At 40.4% G+C, this 16,467-nt stretch overlaps 1 protein-coding gene across 15 annotated transcripts in view; it reads right to left on the minus strand.

Annotated features, from left to right (window-relative positions):
• Window positions 1-16,467, minus strand: part of BICD1 (BICD cargo adaptor 1) — a 165,958-nt gene that overhangs the window by 30,404 nt on the left and 119,087 nt on the right. For 9 of the 15 annotated variants that reach the window (XM_068190897.1, XM_068190910.1, XM_068190899.1 and 6 more), the window contains exons 4-6: window positions 15,607-16,077; window positions 8,710-9,804; window positions 2,206-2,357 (exon numbers count right to left, since the gene is read on the minus strand). In XM_068190897.1, coding sequence (XP_068046998.1) covers window positions 2,206-2,357; window positions 8,710-9,804; window positions 15,607-16,077 — 1,718 coding nt within the window. The remainder of the gene's footprint in view (window positions 1-2,205; window positions 2,358-8,709; window positions 9,805-15,606; window positions 16,078-16,467) is intronic. The other 6 variants (XM_068190898.1, XM_068190900.1, XM_068190907.1 and 3 more) reach the window with 1 other exon arrangement.

Consider the following 16,467-nt stretch of genomic DNA (forward strand, 5'->3'; position numbering starts at 1 on the left):
GGAAGATTGATTTAATTATAAAGGCCATTAAACTCCATGCTAGGGAAGAAAAATGAATATTTTACAGCAGTAAAATCTATAGGAGTATAATGATGTGGAAGACCTTGTAGTGAATAATTTTTTATAACTGTGCTCAGAGAATACTGGGCAAAACTTAGGATGTCAAGGGCAGGGATATGTCCCATAGGCCATACATTGAGTGTTCAATCATTACTACATGGAGTTTACCAACAGTAGTAAATTCTTTGGGTGGAATTTATCGCTACTAACATTAGAAATTTTTAAATTAAAAATGTGTAACTCAGCAGGTCACACAGACTCCTTTTATAGCTCATAGAAGAGGAAACAAAGTTTATTTACATCCTACACACAAGGCATCTAGAAAAGATATGTGGAGGAGTGGCATCAGTGAAGCCTAATTCTCAAGGAGGGGATGCTGCTGCCTCCCATCAGCTCCAGGATGTGCCTTGAACCCAACAGAAGTCTGCACTCAGGATGCCCAAATTGGGTAAGGAGCATTCAGTACACCAACAATCTAATGTTCCCTTTAATTAGCTTCTAAAGCTTTGCAAGCTACTTTTACCTCATATGTTGATGATTTATGGCCTATACGAGACCCTTGCTTGCTTTATGCTCATGATGCCACTCCTCTGCTCCAGAGTTACCTGCCTTCCATGAGTTCTCACAGAGTTAGAACATCCCTGTGTCTCCTTGAGTAAGGAGCTTGCACAGAAAGGTCAACACATGCATTTCCAACACACACACACAACTCTCCTTTCTGGAAGAAAACCTTTAGATGTCAATGAAATCAATCAGGCTACCTTGGTGCACACCATCTGCTGAGCTAGGTCTTTGTTTCCATTATGTCGCTATACGTGCTCTTCTGACGATGGATCTATGATGAATTTGTACACAGCACCAATGTTATGACATATAAATGCCCCTTTTCTCCTCCCCACTTCTCCCAGCTGCTGCTGCCACTGTCCCTAAGTATAAAAGCACCTTAGAAGGTTGAAAGTTGCAAGATGGCACTGCCAGCAGCACTGAAGAAATGTTGGCAGAAGGCACAAAGATGTCTTATCCTTTATGGACTAAAGCACAAACAACAAGTCTGTACTGTGTTTGACCATAAGAGGGGAGGAAAAAAAAAATCTTTCTTGTGTATTTCCAAAATAAGAATTTATTGATGAAAATGCTGGAGGTTTAAAAAAAAAAGACTTTTCGGTAACCTTTTAAAAAGCAGCTAAGATGAGAAGACTCAATCATAAACTGTGCCAGGGGAGGTCTAGGTGGTTATTAGGAAGAATTTCTTCACAGAAAGGGCTATTAGACATTGGAATGAGCTGCCCAGGGAGGTGGTGGAGTCACATCCCTGGGGATGTTTAAGGAAAGCCTGGACTTGACTCAGTGCCATGGTCTGGATCACAAGGTGGTGTTGGGTCATAGGTTGGAATCAATCTCAGAAGTATTTTCCAACCTACTTGATTGTGTGATTCCATGTAAAGCCAAAAGCTCTTCTGAAGAAGACATGGAAGAAAGAAAGATGAAAGCTGATTAATTACTGTCCTGCCAGCAGGGAGTACGTTACAGAAGATAAGTGAAGCTTTTATCCTGTGAAGGAGAAGATAATAAATTGAACATCACAGTGGAAGAAAATAAGAATTTATGCTGGAGTTGGAAATTACAGTGGCCTTACAATTATTAGCACTGGATTACAGCATAGGCTGGTTGATTAAATAGATTTTACTAGTGGTAAGTAATGAATCTCACTGTGATGAAAATGTGGAGTTCTGAAGTTCATCATTAACCTTACGATAGCTTTACATGACAGAATCACTGCGTACTGCTGAATGGGAAAATCAGCCACATAAATCCACTATTTGATTTCCACTTTAAAAAACCCTATAAATGCAAATATTCTGTAGGCATATACTGCCATTTATAACACTTTGTTCAAGGTTGTATTGACATTGCTATTCTTCAGCTTTATTTTCCAAGACACATGTCTCAGCAGCACTTGAAAGCTTGCAAGTTTTGCACAGTGTGCATTCTAGGACTCATTCACCTTCATCCAGCAAAACCCTGACCATGCAGAAAATAATTTCTCTACCCTTTTAAGAACCCCACATACACAGCTAAGTGTGTTCTCACTTAGCACACACATGTTTACAGAGCTGAGCCAGATGGTGACACTGTTTCCCTTACCTGGTTGCAAACATTGCTCTCAAGGATGAGAAGGTTGCTGCATCTTCCTTCAGAGCCTTTAGCTCATTCCGTAGCTTGGTCATGGTCTCAGTCACCATTGCTTTTTCATTTTCGTATTTGTTCTTCAAATTGGCCAGTGCCACTTCAGCTGTCTAAAAACAAAAACAAGGATATGTGCTTATGAGAGACAAATCTGAGAACAGTGAAAATCCCATGCCTGATTTTGGTTTTGATGTCTTTCATTCACACAGTAAAAGAAATTAAACCTGATCTTCACTGGGCTGCACACTTTAACTTCTTTTAAGTTGTACTCCATGAAACCAGGAGAAGGAGAAAGCAGCTGAAAGGACAAAGCCCATTTCAAAAGCAACTGGCAACAACTCAGCACCTCGAGTATCTCTGCAAAACTGTGCAGCCATATGTGGAGGGCTCAGGCAAGTGAGTAAAGTTACTGCAGGAGCTGCTACCACATTGTTTGAGCTGCAATAAACAACCAAGTGTTTCCCCTGGCCACTTTGCAAACAGGACACAGAGCACACGAGGCTCAGCCTCTGCAGCCAAGCTGTGAATCACCGTGTTTGGCCTCAAGCCTCCTGCTGGCTGAGGCTATCCTTGGGCACAGGGACGGCCAGGACCTGCCAGCTTGATTTATGCCTGAGAACTGGCAATGATCACTGCTGTGCAAACCAGCATTATTTTACCAATCTTAACCACTTAAAAAAAGAGAGAGAATAAAAAAGTGTAAATTACAGTTTTCATTTAACAGGAAAGCAAAGCTTTGTATTAGTCCCATTCCTAAATTTTTGCGGCTCCCTTCTTTCTGTTTTCAATTCCATCCATTAAATTTCTTTAATTTACTACTGGGCTGTTTTTAATAGTTACATTTGTCTTATCTCTGCAAGACTTGAACATTCTGCTTTACCTATGAATTTAGTATCATTTTGAAGTTATTCAAAATACATAGTTTTATAGAGGCTTTATACCTACTGCTGCTTTAGGCATTTAAAAATATTGCCTTTGAATGAAATGAAGAAAAATTTGCTTCCTTTTACATTTATTCAGAGGGTTTTATGGTTGTTTTTTGCACTTCATTTAGTGCATAGTAAGTTGCAATCAATTTCCTCTGTTGATCTTATGGGTTCTTGAGCCACCACCAGGGGAGAGAGGTTCAGAAGAACATTAGGTTGAACTAACCAGCAAGGGAACAGGACAAAGATGGTAATGACCAAACAGTTGAAAACCTATTTCAAACTCAGTTTTCCGAAACCCAATACATTTCCCATTACCAATGTCTCTTAACAAAAGGGCACATTAGAATCTCCTACTAAATTACAACTGTATTCATTTGTGTCTTGTTAAATAACACCATTAAAATAATAATTTTTTTAAATTGTATACTCACAAATAATATTTTCTTACTTTCACACCAATTTACATTAAGAGAACAGATTTTTAAAGGGCAGTAGTAACCACCTATCATTTTAAATAGATGCATTTTTCCAATCCAGATTTGATATCATCAGCAAAACATGTAAAAATTATCAATCACTTAGTGATCTATTTAAATCAATTCTGCTTTTTTCAACCTTGCTGATATATGCTTTGGTGCAGTGTAGGATGGTGGACACCAGCCTATGTCTTGGCAGGATAAAGCAGAAATAATCAGCTTTCTGTCTGTTTTCAGCTGTGACCAAAAATGTGCACTCATAAATTACAGTAATTTACGCATCACTGAAACTCTGCACAATGATCAGACACATCATGATCACCATGTTCTAGTTTGGATTTCAGGGTAAGTTAATGGACATGCAACACTAGAGGATGAAAATATCATTTACTTGGTGAATAAAAGTAACAGAGGAAGGACTGTGTCAAATCTTCAAACATTTTTTTCTTCCTATTAAAGTTTCCTATAAAACAACATAGAGAAAACAAAGCATAAGTTTCAAATCCTATGGGAAATACTTCACATCTCTCCATGCACCAGCCAAGCTGCTGAGGATCTCCCTCCTGAAAGTGAAGAACAAATGGGCACAAGTGCTCTGCTAGAGAAGCAAATAAAACTAACAAAAAAGGTGGGTTTAGCAGCAAAAGAAAGATGGGGAGCAGAAGCTGAGGAAGCTTCTCTTGGAAATTTGGGGAGCCTGAAGAGACAGGAAACTTGCCTGAAGCCTGAATGTGTACTGGAGAGTGAGACAGGGGACAGAAGAGGAACTCTGAAACAGGGACCAAAAATAAAAAGGTGAGCTGGACAGGAACAAACGCAGATCCAAACCAATATGGTTAATCCAACGTTCTCTGTTTACTGTTTACAGACAGTAGTTTTTATACACTTCCAGACAGTTTACAATCGTGAGAACACTCTCATTGGCAAGCAAACATTGTTTGTTCCTGTCTTAAGGTGGCTAAAGTTTCACCCTGCAGACCTATACTAATTCACACCTAGATAGCTCAGTACACTGTGTTATATCTTAACATAATTTCTGACTGCGCCACACACTTATTCTTAACTGCGCCACAGGCTTCAAGGCCTCACTGAGGTCCACATCTGAGGCCTAGGCTGGGGTAGCTCAACCTTCACTTTAAACATATAAATCATGCACATCCAGATCGTGACCCATTTCTCTCAGAAATTGCTATACACAACTCGGCCTCCATCCATCAGAGACACTTCAGAATGTCTGGTCACCTCAGCTGGACTATCACACTGTGACCAACTAACAGGGAAAAAATGAACTAAAGACACAGCTTCGTGTTACTCCTTCTCCAGCGCCAGCTCTTGTTGAAATTATTTCGATTTGTTCCCCATCTCAGCCAATCTCCAAAATTGTACTCATTGAGCCATATATGCCTGGTTATGCCTGGTGCCAGTTCCATAGGCTAATCTAGATTTAGGTAATCTAGAATAGTGTAGGCAGAGCGTTCTCTGAAAGGAAAGATGGGATAAATAAAAGCCTTAATCTCCAAGTAGTGGGTGGCACAAGGAAGCAGATGCCAGGACCTGGCATTTTTTTAAATCTGTGGTTAAAGAAAAAAATTCAGCCAGAAAAATTAGATAATTTTTTTCCACATAAAAATGCGATCTCACAAGACTCAAGTAAATGGGGAGCACAAAAAAAAAAAAAAAAAAAAAGATGAAAACACAGGAAAAAAAAAAAAAAAAGCATGAATACTCTTCAGTAAAGTAAATAATCCAATAAGACAGCAGAGGTGCTCATGACACTCTCTTGTCAGACCAGTCATGCCAAGGACCTGGGCAAATGAAGTACCCAGGCTCTCAGCCAGCCGCCTGCAGACACAGGATTGATGGCTCACTGTGCATTTACCGTGTAGAAGAAGTCACCTGGAACTGACAGCAATACCAGGAGGGAGCAGAGAGCTCCAAGGCCTGGACTCCAGCAGGGTGTGAAATACCAGTGAGGAAAAGAGAGCTGGGGAGCACAGAGCTCAGCTCGCTCCCCATCCCCAACGCCCAGCCCTGGAGGTGAACAGGCTGAGGTGAGTACACACACAGGACCTCAAGCACTGCCAGAACTAACAGGGTCCTTTCCACCTTCTTCTGTATGAGGAGATGTTTGCCCAAACTCAGACCAAAGGCTGCCATCTTCATCCTGAAATCAGTGAACAAATCTCATTTTCTAAGACAGCTTTGTATCCCATTTACTTTATATCAGCAGTGTGAGAAGCAGACCAGCTAAAATAACTGTTAATAAATATTAATTCCTGTCACCCTGATTTATTAGGATTTTCTAAAGCCTTCTGAATTTACATTCTTGTAGAGAACTTTCTCACGCAACTTTCTGTAAACAACCTATTGTTTCGCATTCTTTTATAGAGGTGGAGAAATTTGATAGACTGGTAGTTTGTCCAGTGTCGTTGGAGAGGTGGCATGTTCACCTTCCAATCCACTGACACCTTTTGAGAACTATAAATGATTGGAGTCAGAAGAAATAAATTAGTCCTTCATTGTGACCAAAGCTGTGGTGCGTCGTTTTTCCTTGTGTCCTCTGGTGACAAAATCCTACACTGGTAGGATTTTTATTTCACACACACAAAAGCAGAAAACTAGGCTGTATTTTTAGAGCAGAAGTTGCACACGGTACCTTGTCTTTTCATCAAGCCTCTCTTTCACAGCAGAAATTCTACTGTTTTCTGTCCATATAATATCAGGGCATTAGTTTATAGATAAAATTCTGTATGTCTGGGGTTATCAAGGTATTTTTTCTGAAAGACTTTTATGGGTATTGCAGTTATGGGAACTGGAGACACCATAGTTACTGCTAATGCAGACGTGAAGGTCTTGCTGACTCAATTCTGTCTCATTGAACTATTTGACTACGAAAACAACTGATCAGCTTTCCATCAGAACTTCATGATATTAAATTCCCCTCATAGGCAGCTTTGCTTTCTGCTTGCTATTAGAAATCAAAATCAAACCCATTATTGAACCAGTCCTAAAAGTTACTACATCATTAATTTGATTTTACTTTCTCATTTATGCTACTTGTTCATGTTTATTCCACCAGTCAGGTGCCGACACAGTAATTTGGGCCATGAACAAATGGATACATAAATCAAGACAAGGTAAGCAAGCAAGCCAAGCAAGATCTATGTGCCTTGCTTTCTTGGGCAATTGATTTAATAATCCATTTTTATGGACTTAGGTTTGCATCTTCTTGCACCAAATGTTGCTCTCTTTTTCATGCTAGAGCTTTGTGAAAATAAAATAATATTTATAAATAATATTTATTTATAAAGTAAAAATGCTTATTTGCAAATACTACTGACCATCATTACACACCAACTGTGCTTCCCTAGTTAAGGGTGGTTTTTCACTAAAGTACAAAATACCAAACCCAAAATACCAGACCCAAGGAAGGGCCCACAAGGGAAAAACATCCCCAGCCTTCTGCTGCTTAGATACTTACTCTTTTGAAGGGGAAGACCTCAAGAGAGTAAATCTTAACTCCTGTTTTTTTGAACATGAGTCAAAACATGAATTTGGGTTCTGGGATACACCCACCACTTGAGGCTGGTACATAAGAAATGATTCTTTGCCTCTCCAACATTAAATTTCTCCTTCCCTTTACATTATTATGTATTTTAGCTTGAAAGTTTGAGGAAGCTGGTATCAGGTTTGCATGAACAAGTATTGCAAGTTTCTGTACCCAGTTGTACATTTACCAATGCTTATGCTGCTATCTAATAAACAAAAGATTAGTTAATAGCATAGCAGCTCCTTAGTCAGCAAATCGATCTTTTCCATTTCAGTGAGCATGCCTTAGGATATTGCCTTATTTCTGACAGCAATAAAAGAGTGAGACTGAGATAGATCTTCTGGTAGCAGCAAAAAATAAATTATAGCTCTATGCTAATGGGAAAAATCTTTAATTTGGAATCACAGAATGTATACCCACATACATCAATTCCATCTAAATTACATTTTAATTGCATGGAAAATCTACATATAATTGCTCAGAGCTATTATTTCTTAGTTAGAGATGGTATTTAATTACTTGAGTTAATATTTAACATGTGTTGTATCAGGGAGGGGGGGAATGCTATAAAAGACTCAATATATGTTGAAATATTGCTGCAATTTAAAACTCCCCAGTACCCTATGCAGTTATACACCAATCAATTAAACTTGAAATTGTAACTTCAGAATAGTTGACTATTGGTAATTTTAACACTGAAATCCCATTGCTGTCAACAGCTAAAAGAGTGCCAGGCTGCTGACCAGGATTCAAGCCACCAAGTGGTGATCACTGCACTGTTTTCAGATGAGGAAAGTGCCAGGCAACCTAGAATGAAACCACTGCCACTGCAGCCTTTTGCATTCAGATTTAATTCTGGGCAAAAGGAGACGCATCAAAGTAAATAAAACTATTTGCATGTTTAAATTTAGATTTTTTTATGGTGTTTTCAAACCTGGAATCTAATGGATGTCAAGGGCTTGGTAGATATACTATGCAAAGAAAATTTACAGTACTCTTGAAAAATATAGCATTAAGATGGACTTCTTTTGGCATTTGATATCAAGTACTATAATTTTTGGCTTCTTTTAATTGGTGAAACCTCAAAAATAAAGTGGTTAAATGAATTTCTCTTTAGATTTGAAAAAAACTCAAAATAATTCCTTGAAGATTTTTTATTTTCCTAAATAGAAGAGCATACCACTGAGAGCCTCTCCAGGGATGTTCTATTTTGTTTTCCAACCCTGGTAATCTTAAACAGTTTGTGATAATACCAGCAACATGCCTGGGCAGTAGCTGGCCCCTGCCTACACCTCTGCTGAGTGAATGGTGGGTGCTGAGCAAAGCAGAACTGAGGTGCTTAAAGAGGAGGCTGGGAGGGGAGGGAACGAAGGCGTGTCCTTGCTGTGAGTGAGCAAGAGGCTAAATAACCTGTGAGTAAAACCTCTCCATCAAAATACCTCTGGGAAAGCTCGTAAGTGACCTCTATAAATACCAGACTTTCCCGAGTGCTTTAGGAGCACCTTACCTGCTTGTTGGCTTTCAGCACTGCCCTCAAGGTCGCGATCTGCTCTCGCTTTGTACTCAGGAGCGACTTCAGCTTCAGGATCTCCTCCATTAAGGCCTCCTTGTCCTTGTCGATCATGGGCGCCAGCTCGCGGGCCGCGGCCCGCTGGCGCGACAGCTGCAGCGACCGATCCACAGCCTTCTGCAAGTGCTTGATTTGGTCCCTTATTATGGCGTTGAGGTTGTAGATGTTCATAGGCTCTTTGCGGATGTCACTGGTGTCAGAGACGGGGGAGGAAGGAGGGGCTGTGATGACAGGAGAAATGGAAGGTGTTTTTGTTGGGCTCTGCTCCTTGCCGGGCTCTGCGGCCTCTTTCGTCACCTGCTCGGTCGGGGTCCTGGCTTCTACAGGCGATGCCACCCCCCGCCTGGCAAGTCGTGGGGAAAGGAGACCTCGAGGGTCATCCGGCCCCTTCAGGCTCCCGCTGCGGGTGACTCTGCTCTGCCTGTAATAGTCCAACATGACCCTGTTGGGCGTCTCGTTGTTGCACAGGCAGACGTGGTGGTAGAGCTGAGCCAGCTCCTCACTAAACGTCACCAGCTCATCCTGGGCAGTGTTAAGGGTATTGTGGTTTTCATTTGCTATGCTTGTCATCCTTTGTAACTCCTTCTCCATGTGGACCATTTTTTCCTGGCTTTCCTTGGTCGACTTCTCCAGGCTTGTCACCTGCTCATCATATGTCTGGATTCTGCTCTCATACTTGGCCTTCTCTTCAGTGTAGTTTTCCACATACTTATTATATTTCTCCTTTAAGGCTTTGATTTCTGCTTTAAGGTCTATCACCTCAGTAACAGCTACTTTGTATTTACATTCCAGGATCTCCAAGCCATTTATGTCCACTTCGTAGTCATGTGCCTCCTCACTGGAATCTCGGCCCTTCTCACAGTCAAGCTCAACTTTCAGCTCCTTGTTGCTCTGCAGCCCCCTCATGGCATTGACGTGCTCCGTGAGCCTGTGCACGCGCTCGTGCTGCTCTGTCAGGGCTCCCTTGGTGTGCTCCAGCTGCGTCTGAGACTCCTGAAGGTTGGCCAGGAGAATGGCCTTCTCCCGCTCCACCTGCAACAGAGTCAGAGTGAGAAACCCAGCATCCCATCCTACCCATGCTCAGCACCAAACTCTGCAGCCACAGTCATCTCTTCTACCCCACCACTGCCTGCAGCCTGAGGGCTTCCAAGAAATTTTAGCCATGTACACTTAAACCATAAAATTAATTTATAGAGCACTGTGTAACTCTCAGGGGTTTAGAAAGTCCCAGACTCTGTTACAACTTCCAATATCACTAGATCACAATTTTATATGTTGCCCACAGAAGAATTACCAAATGCTCAAGCACTGTCTCATCAGCTGGAGTGATGATACAGGATTTATTAGGATATATGTTCCCTGAACACAGAAACTGCATCACTGTCAGCTGTAAGCCATTTCTCAAGAGAGTTTGAATTTACACTTCCCTGTAACAGTTCTACCAATCTTTCGCAATATTCATTTATATCTTTGAACTGCTGCACACTTTCATTAAGGTAAATGCAGTAAAAAACTAGCTGTGTACATTTCCACAGATTGAATAACCTACCTTGTGGAAATGTAGCACAGATCAGGACACTGAGTACATGCAACTCCCAGGACTGCCCATCCCCAGCACTTATCTGTAAGCAAAATCCACCTGTTTAAATTCAAGCCAGAACACGTGGGACTTGTAGTGTAACTAACAATCCACAGGTAGTGACCTATTAAGTTTCCTTCCAAATATCCACATAGAAAAGTGGATGTTGAGCAACAGAAGACATCAGGATGGACACCTCTAGAAGTTATTGCACAGCAATTTTAAAGCAGGTGATCAAGACAAACTTAGAAGTTTGATCTGCTCAGGTATTTGCTACTCATCATAACACCCCTGAAAGACTTCTAGGTTTCAAGTGTAATGCTCCAACATTTCCCTGTGCCTTTGTCCTGTTCTGAGGTGTGACTTGGGAAGAAGAGGAATGCTTACAGAGATAAGATCTTTCTTCCTTTCATGACTTTTACACTAAGACCCTGAGCCTACCAGGTTTACTGATCTTCTCTCCCCCTGTTGCTGTATCTCAGCACATGCAGTGAAAATGGCACTTCCCTTGGAAAGTGCTGGAATTATTAATTCTGAAAATTTAAAGTTTTCAGTTTTGAAGAAACCTTAAAAATAAAAAAAATAAAATAAAAAAAAAAAGAAGCAAACCCAAGTTTTCCTTCCCTATCAGTAGTATGTGGAAGAGAATCAAATTAGCCACCACAAATCTTAGTAAAGAAAAAGAAAAGCCTTTGAGAAACTGAGAAGGTATTAGTATAATCTCACAAAATGTTCCAAGCAGTGCTTCAAACTCTTGTTTCCTCTTAACCAGGCTTTTGAGCCATGGCTGCTGCTCATAAGTACTAAGACATTGTAGCACCCTTGGTTTCACAGGCTCTCAAAACGTGGCCTCCACTAGGATCTGCAATCAACTGTAGGCAGAAATGTACAAATAAAAATATAAACCATAATAAACATCTAGAAAAATCAGCCTACTTTTCTTGTACACAGAGGATTGATGCCTTAAGAATTAAAAAAAAACAGGGCCAAACCTCATCATTATTTTATGATCCAGGAAGAGTCTCTCTCTTTAGATATGACGTGTTCCACTTTTGGCACTACATCATCAGTGCAGAAGAGGACAGACAAGAACCACAAGTATTTTGGTATCCTTCTCCATTTTTCGTTCCCCCGTTGCTATCCCAGTATGTCTGCCACTCTAATTGTTGCTTAGCCCCCATGTCAGACCACTCTTGTTGAGAAAATCCAAAATAGGGTAAACTTCCCTTTTGCCAAGTGCATCTTCTTAAAAGTGACCACTTTCTACAGATCTCCTGGTCAGGCCCATCTCGGGGACCCTCAGAGATAACCCAGCATGAGTCTCTTCACCAGCTTTCCTCTTTTTTTTCATCAAGCTGCCTGCCCCAGGTCTGCTTTCCCTAGAAACCTCCAGCTGAACTCCAGTTGTTACCACTTGGTATAGCAGGCTTCAGTGTTAGCTACACTGCCCTCAGCAGATGAAGGTATTTATTCCTCCAGGCTGGTAAGGTGAGCTATGCATATGCACAAAAAATCTGGGTTTTGGCTAATTAAAGGATCTTCTCACCATATAGTGAGAAATTGTAGTGATAATAAAGAACCACATATTACACACCAAGGGCAGTTGGCTTATTAAAGTGCATGGGTCCACTGTGGGCATGTTCACACCAAAGAAGCCAATTCACTATAGATTACATGTAAATATAAATTTTTTAATAATATTTATTATAATAAAGCCTTTCCTTTGAGGAAACACCTGTGTGTTAAAGCAGCACAGTGCTTCAGTGCCTGCTTAAATTAATCAGACAGAATTGATCCTGCAGGACTACTGATCTGAGCCATTATACCCTATTGTGAAGAAAAACTGTAGCAGAGCTAATTTGGATCATGACGATAATTTCTCTTCTGAACATAAATGTGTTCTGGAAACACTCATTTCAAACAGAAAGGATTCTTTCCAGAAAAAAACATTTAAAACTTTTAAAACCCCTATATCAACTTGCACAGCAAGCAAAAGGAAATACAGACCTACTCAATTTTATTAATTCTGGACTAGCAACAATGGATTAAGCTAATCCCCTTCTGTTTAAAACCATAAATACATGGTCCTACTGCCAAGGGAAAAACTCCAAAGCTCCAGCTCAGTCCTGAGCACACCTTTTGCATATTAATGACTCTGCTGTTCCCAAATATGGTAATAATATTTCCTGTTCTAGACAATACTATACTCTTATTTCCACCACAGCAAACTTATGGCAATTCCAGGTATTTTTCAGCCCAGTTAGTGCATTTTTTGGACACTGAAATTGGTAGCTGCAATAAGGATTTTTATCATCTTAAAATAAAAATAAAAGCAATTCAAAAGTAGCTGTACCTATTTTGTGATTCATCCTTCCCTTCAGAGATTTCAGCTTGAGGAGATTTCCTTCCCAATTTGCATCTATAGTTTGCAATTACGGAAAGCAATTTAACCATAGCCATTTATGTCCTCACCTTTTACTTTTCCTTTTTTTTCAACGATATCAGAATTTCAGTGAACAATTCCTGGGGGAGACTGGAACAAATTAACAGGAGGACTCATCTCAAGAACCCTGAATCTCAGCTATAGCATATTTGCCACAAGAGTACAGGGCAGCTGAAGAAGACAGTCAGAAACTGAGCTGCAGGGACTTTTTATTTTCCTGCCTTTTTAAGAGAACTTTGTCTAAGTTTTCCAAATGTGATACTGGCCTCAGAAAAAGGGAAAGCATGACTATGGGAAGAAAAGAAGTCATAGACTTCAAGGGTGAGATAAAGAATTCTTTCCATTGGACAACAAATAGGAAGGAAGAATGCAAAGCCCTGAGCTTTCCGAAGAAAATCTCAGAATATGAAAATTTTCAGCAGGATATTTGTTACACAGAAGATATATATATGGAAAGGGAATAGGTGCAATTAATTCTCTCTCCTAGGGACCAGCACAGCCCATGAAGCAGCAGCACCCAAAAGCTGTAGAAGGAATTATATTTGTCATACTGTTTCAATGAAGTCTTCTTTATGAAATTGAGGAGCAAAAACAATTTCAATTTGCCAGACACCCTTATAAAATGGAAAATCTGAAGTTTACTTTTATCCTAAAAAGGAACCTGATGTCCTATAATCATAAAAATAGTTCTCAATAAATGATCAGTTCCCTCAGAAACTCTGTCCTAGTGCAGCCTCTTCACAGAAAATAGGAGGAACTCATAATAAATATTGAGATACAGCTGAATGAACGCTATATGGCAAAGACACTGTAGAGGGAAAAAAAATCCAATTTTGCTGATGATTTACCTTTTGTCAGCTTTTAAACCTGATTAAGTCTCACATCTACCACACAGAAAACTTCTGGTGAAATTTTTCACATTTAATTTGTATGATCCAAATTTAATTTGTGTGACGTGAACTGATGAAACTCAACAGAGAAGGCGATCACTCTGCAAAACATCAGCGTTTTGCAGTGACTCTTTACAGTATCTAAAGGCTTTCACTGAGGTCTAGTCTGTCTTTTTAAACCATGAACCTTTTAACAGGATGTAAATGCCAAACAGTGGTGGCCACCATTGGCACAGATGTGCTGGGGCCCAGCACGAAAAAATGCTATGACCAAAAATAGTTAAAATTTCTTTTTTAGGGTTCTAAGTGTGTTCCTAGTGACCGTGAGACGGCTGCTTCTTTAAGGGAATATAAGTTTTTACCTCAGAGAAGATAAAGACAATTACAGTATCCTTCAAGTAGAAGTTTGCTAACTCATCATTGTAAGTATTTAATTTAATAAAATCAAGAAAAAGCCTACTCAAAGAAATCCTTTCTTTTTTCATTTCTAAGCAACTTTCACTCAAAATTTATATTGCATATATTTCATTATAAATTATGGTTTAAAACACAGTGTATTTTTAAATGTGAACATTTCAAAGCATTTCTTTGGAAACTGTGTTTTTAAAATTTTAAGTATTTCTGAATCAAATTAGAAGCTGCATATAATATATATGTTCACATATTATATATATACACATGTATATGTTCTCCCAGGTGCATATATAAACAATATACATTCTGTGTACACTTTAAAACTGGAAAGGTTTAACAGATTTTGTCATGTAAATAAAATCCTGTATTTCCAGCTTTCACACTTAAATGATGTATGCTTTGTGTCAAAGTTATTGGTGCAAAGCACTAGATGTCATCCATGTTCACCATGTCACAGCTCAGATCAAAACGTCCCACAGTGAATTTGGCAGTGAGATTACAATTAACAATTAAACAATTAACTCTTCAGTAAACAAGACAGACCACAGAGGGGTTTGTTGTTCTCTAGCAAGCACTGAAAACTGGTTTTGCTCTACTTCACAAACAACCTTTTACATTTCAAGCAGTAAAGGGCTCATATTTTCCCCTCTTTAGAAGAGGTGCATTTCAGAAGCCTGAAGCTGGAAGATGCTGGGTGTTTCCTTGACGGTGCCAAAACCTTTCAAGCTGCTGTGGCAGACAAGATGCTCAACAGCTTGGGCAGCAGGACCCTTTCTCTGCGTGGCACCGCACCACTTCTAAGATGATGGCAACACTGGGGCTGGCAGCTTGAGCTTTCCTCTGGCTGGCATCCCAGGCTCCTGCTCTGGTTGGGCACGGATGAACAGGGAACAAGCGCTGGCTGTCCCGGCCCGAGGCACCCCCTGCAGCCGCGCATCCGCCGGGACTGCCAGCGGGACAAGGGCGCTCTGTGACAGCCCACATGCCACATGCTCCCAGTGCACGGCTGCTGAGAGGAGCGCTGCCCTCCTTTTGTTCTCTCCTGACCGCCTGCCAAACCTTGCTCGAGCTGAATTTAACGCCAAAAACTCCCTCTGACTTGCAAGGGACCATAATCAAATCTGTAGATGCAGTATTTTAATGAGGTTTTTTTCCCAGATAGCTTTAGTCATATTGAGGAATACTTTATTTCATTTGCAATTTCAGGGACATTTACCACTATGACAGCAGGAAAAAAGGAATCTAACCTTCTGTAACCCCAGCATCTATGTCCCTTTCTCCCCTTTGCCCTAAATATCTGCTCAGGTCACACTGACTTTTGTGCAGGCATGTACTCTGCTTACTTGGGATATTTCTGGCAAAACCAGGATATGAAAAAGCACCAAAGAAGAAGTCTGGAAAATGGACACATGTGGTCAAGAACATTACCAGGAATGATCATTGCAAAACTGGCACGAGGGATCATAGGATGTGTCTAAACACTCCAGGACATTAAATTCAGCCCTTACCTGCATGAGCTGCTGCTTCAGTTTCTGTATCTCTGATATGTTGAGCTCACTGAAGAGGTCAGAGACGGGGTGCAGAGATTCTCCTTTCCTGCTCGTGGGAGTTCTGTAGTCGCCGTTGAGTTTCACAAGAGGCCCGTGGATGTGTCCGTTCATTTTGTCGTCATTGTTGGGCTCACCCCCATCCTCTGAAAACTTCAACCCATCTACTGATATATTAATATGGTTATTATACATACTATCATTGAGGTTGATATACTGGGACAGTTCCTTTCTCAGATTGTTCTTTTGCTCTCTTTCATTTTTTAAAGTTTCCAGAGCTTCCTCCAGCTGATGCTCGGCAATCTCCTTCAGCCGGATGGCATCTTCTAGCTGGCTATTAAGCAACACTGTCTCCTCCTCAAATCGTTTAATCTCATGCTTTAAGCCTTCATATTCAACCTGAATTAGACAAGACAAAGAACATTCATAATACTAAAACTTGAGTTGTGGAAACCTGCCATTTATCAGCCCTGTTGAGATAGGTGTTAGAGAAACTACAGTTTGGAACACCAGACATTGTCTGCTGCTGCGAAGGACTGAGCAAAAAGTGCAAGTGGAGCTCTCTCTGTTAAATACTCCAGTGCTCACTTTTTCAGCATGTGAGACTCAAGAAGTAGAAAACCTCTTTCTGAATAACTTATGATAAGCAATGAAATTTCATGGGAAGAAAGCTTGTTTATTAGCAGATTTACTATGAATTGCCATAAGCAATGTTGCTATATCATGGTATTCATAGATCTTAGGTTAACATAGCCAGATATGTGATATATGATAGCCTGAAATATTCTGAAGATGACCTCAAATCTCAATTCCTACTGGATG

Source organism: Anomalospiza imberbis, chromosome 5 (genome assembly GCF_031753505.1).
Source record: "Anomalospiza imberbis isolate Cuckoo-Finch-1a 21T00152 chromosome 5, ASM3175350v1, whole genome shotgun sequence".
Lineage (NCBI taxonomy): Eukaryota > Metazoa > Chordata > Aves > Passeriformes > Viduidae > Anomalospiza > Anomalospiza imberbis.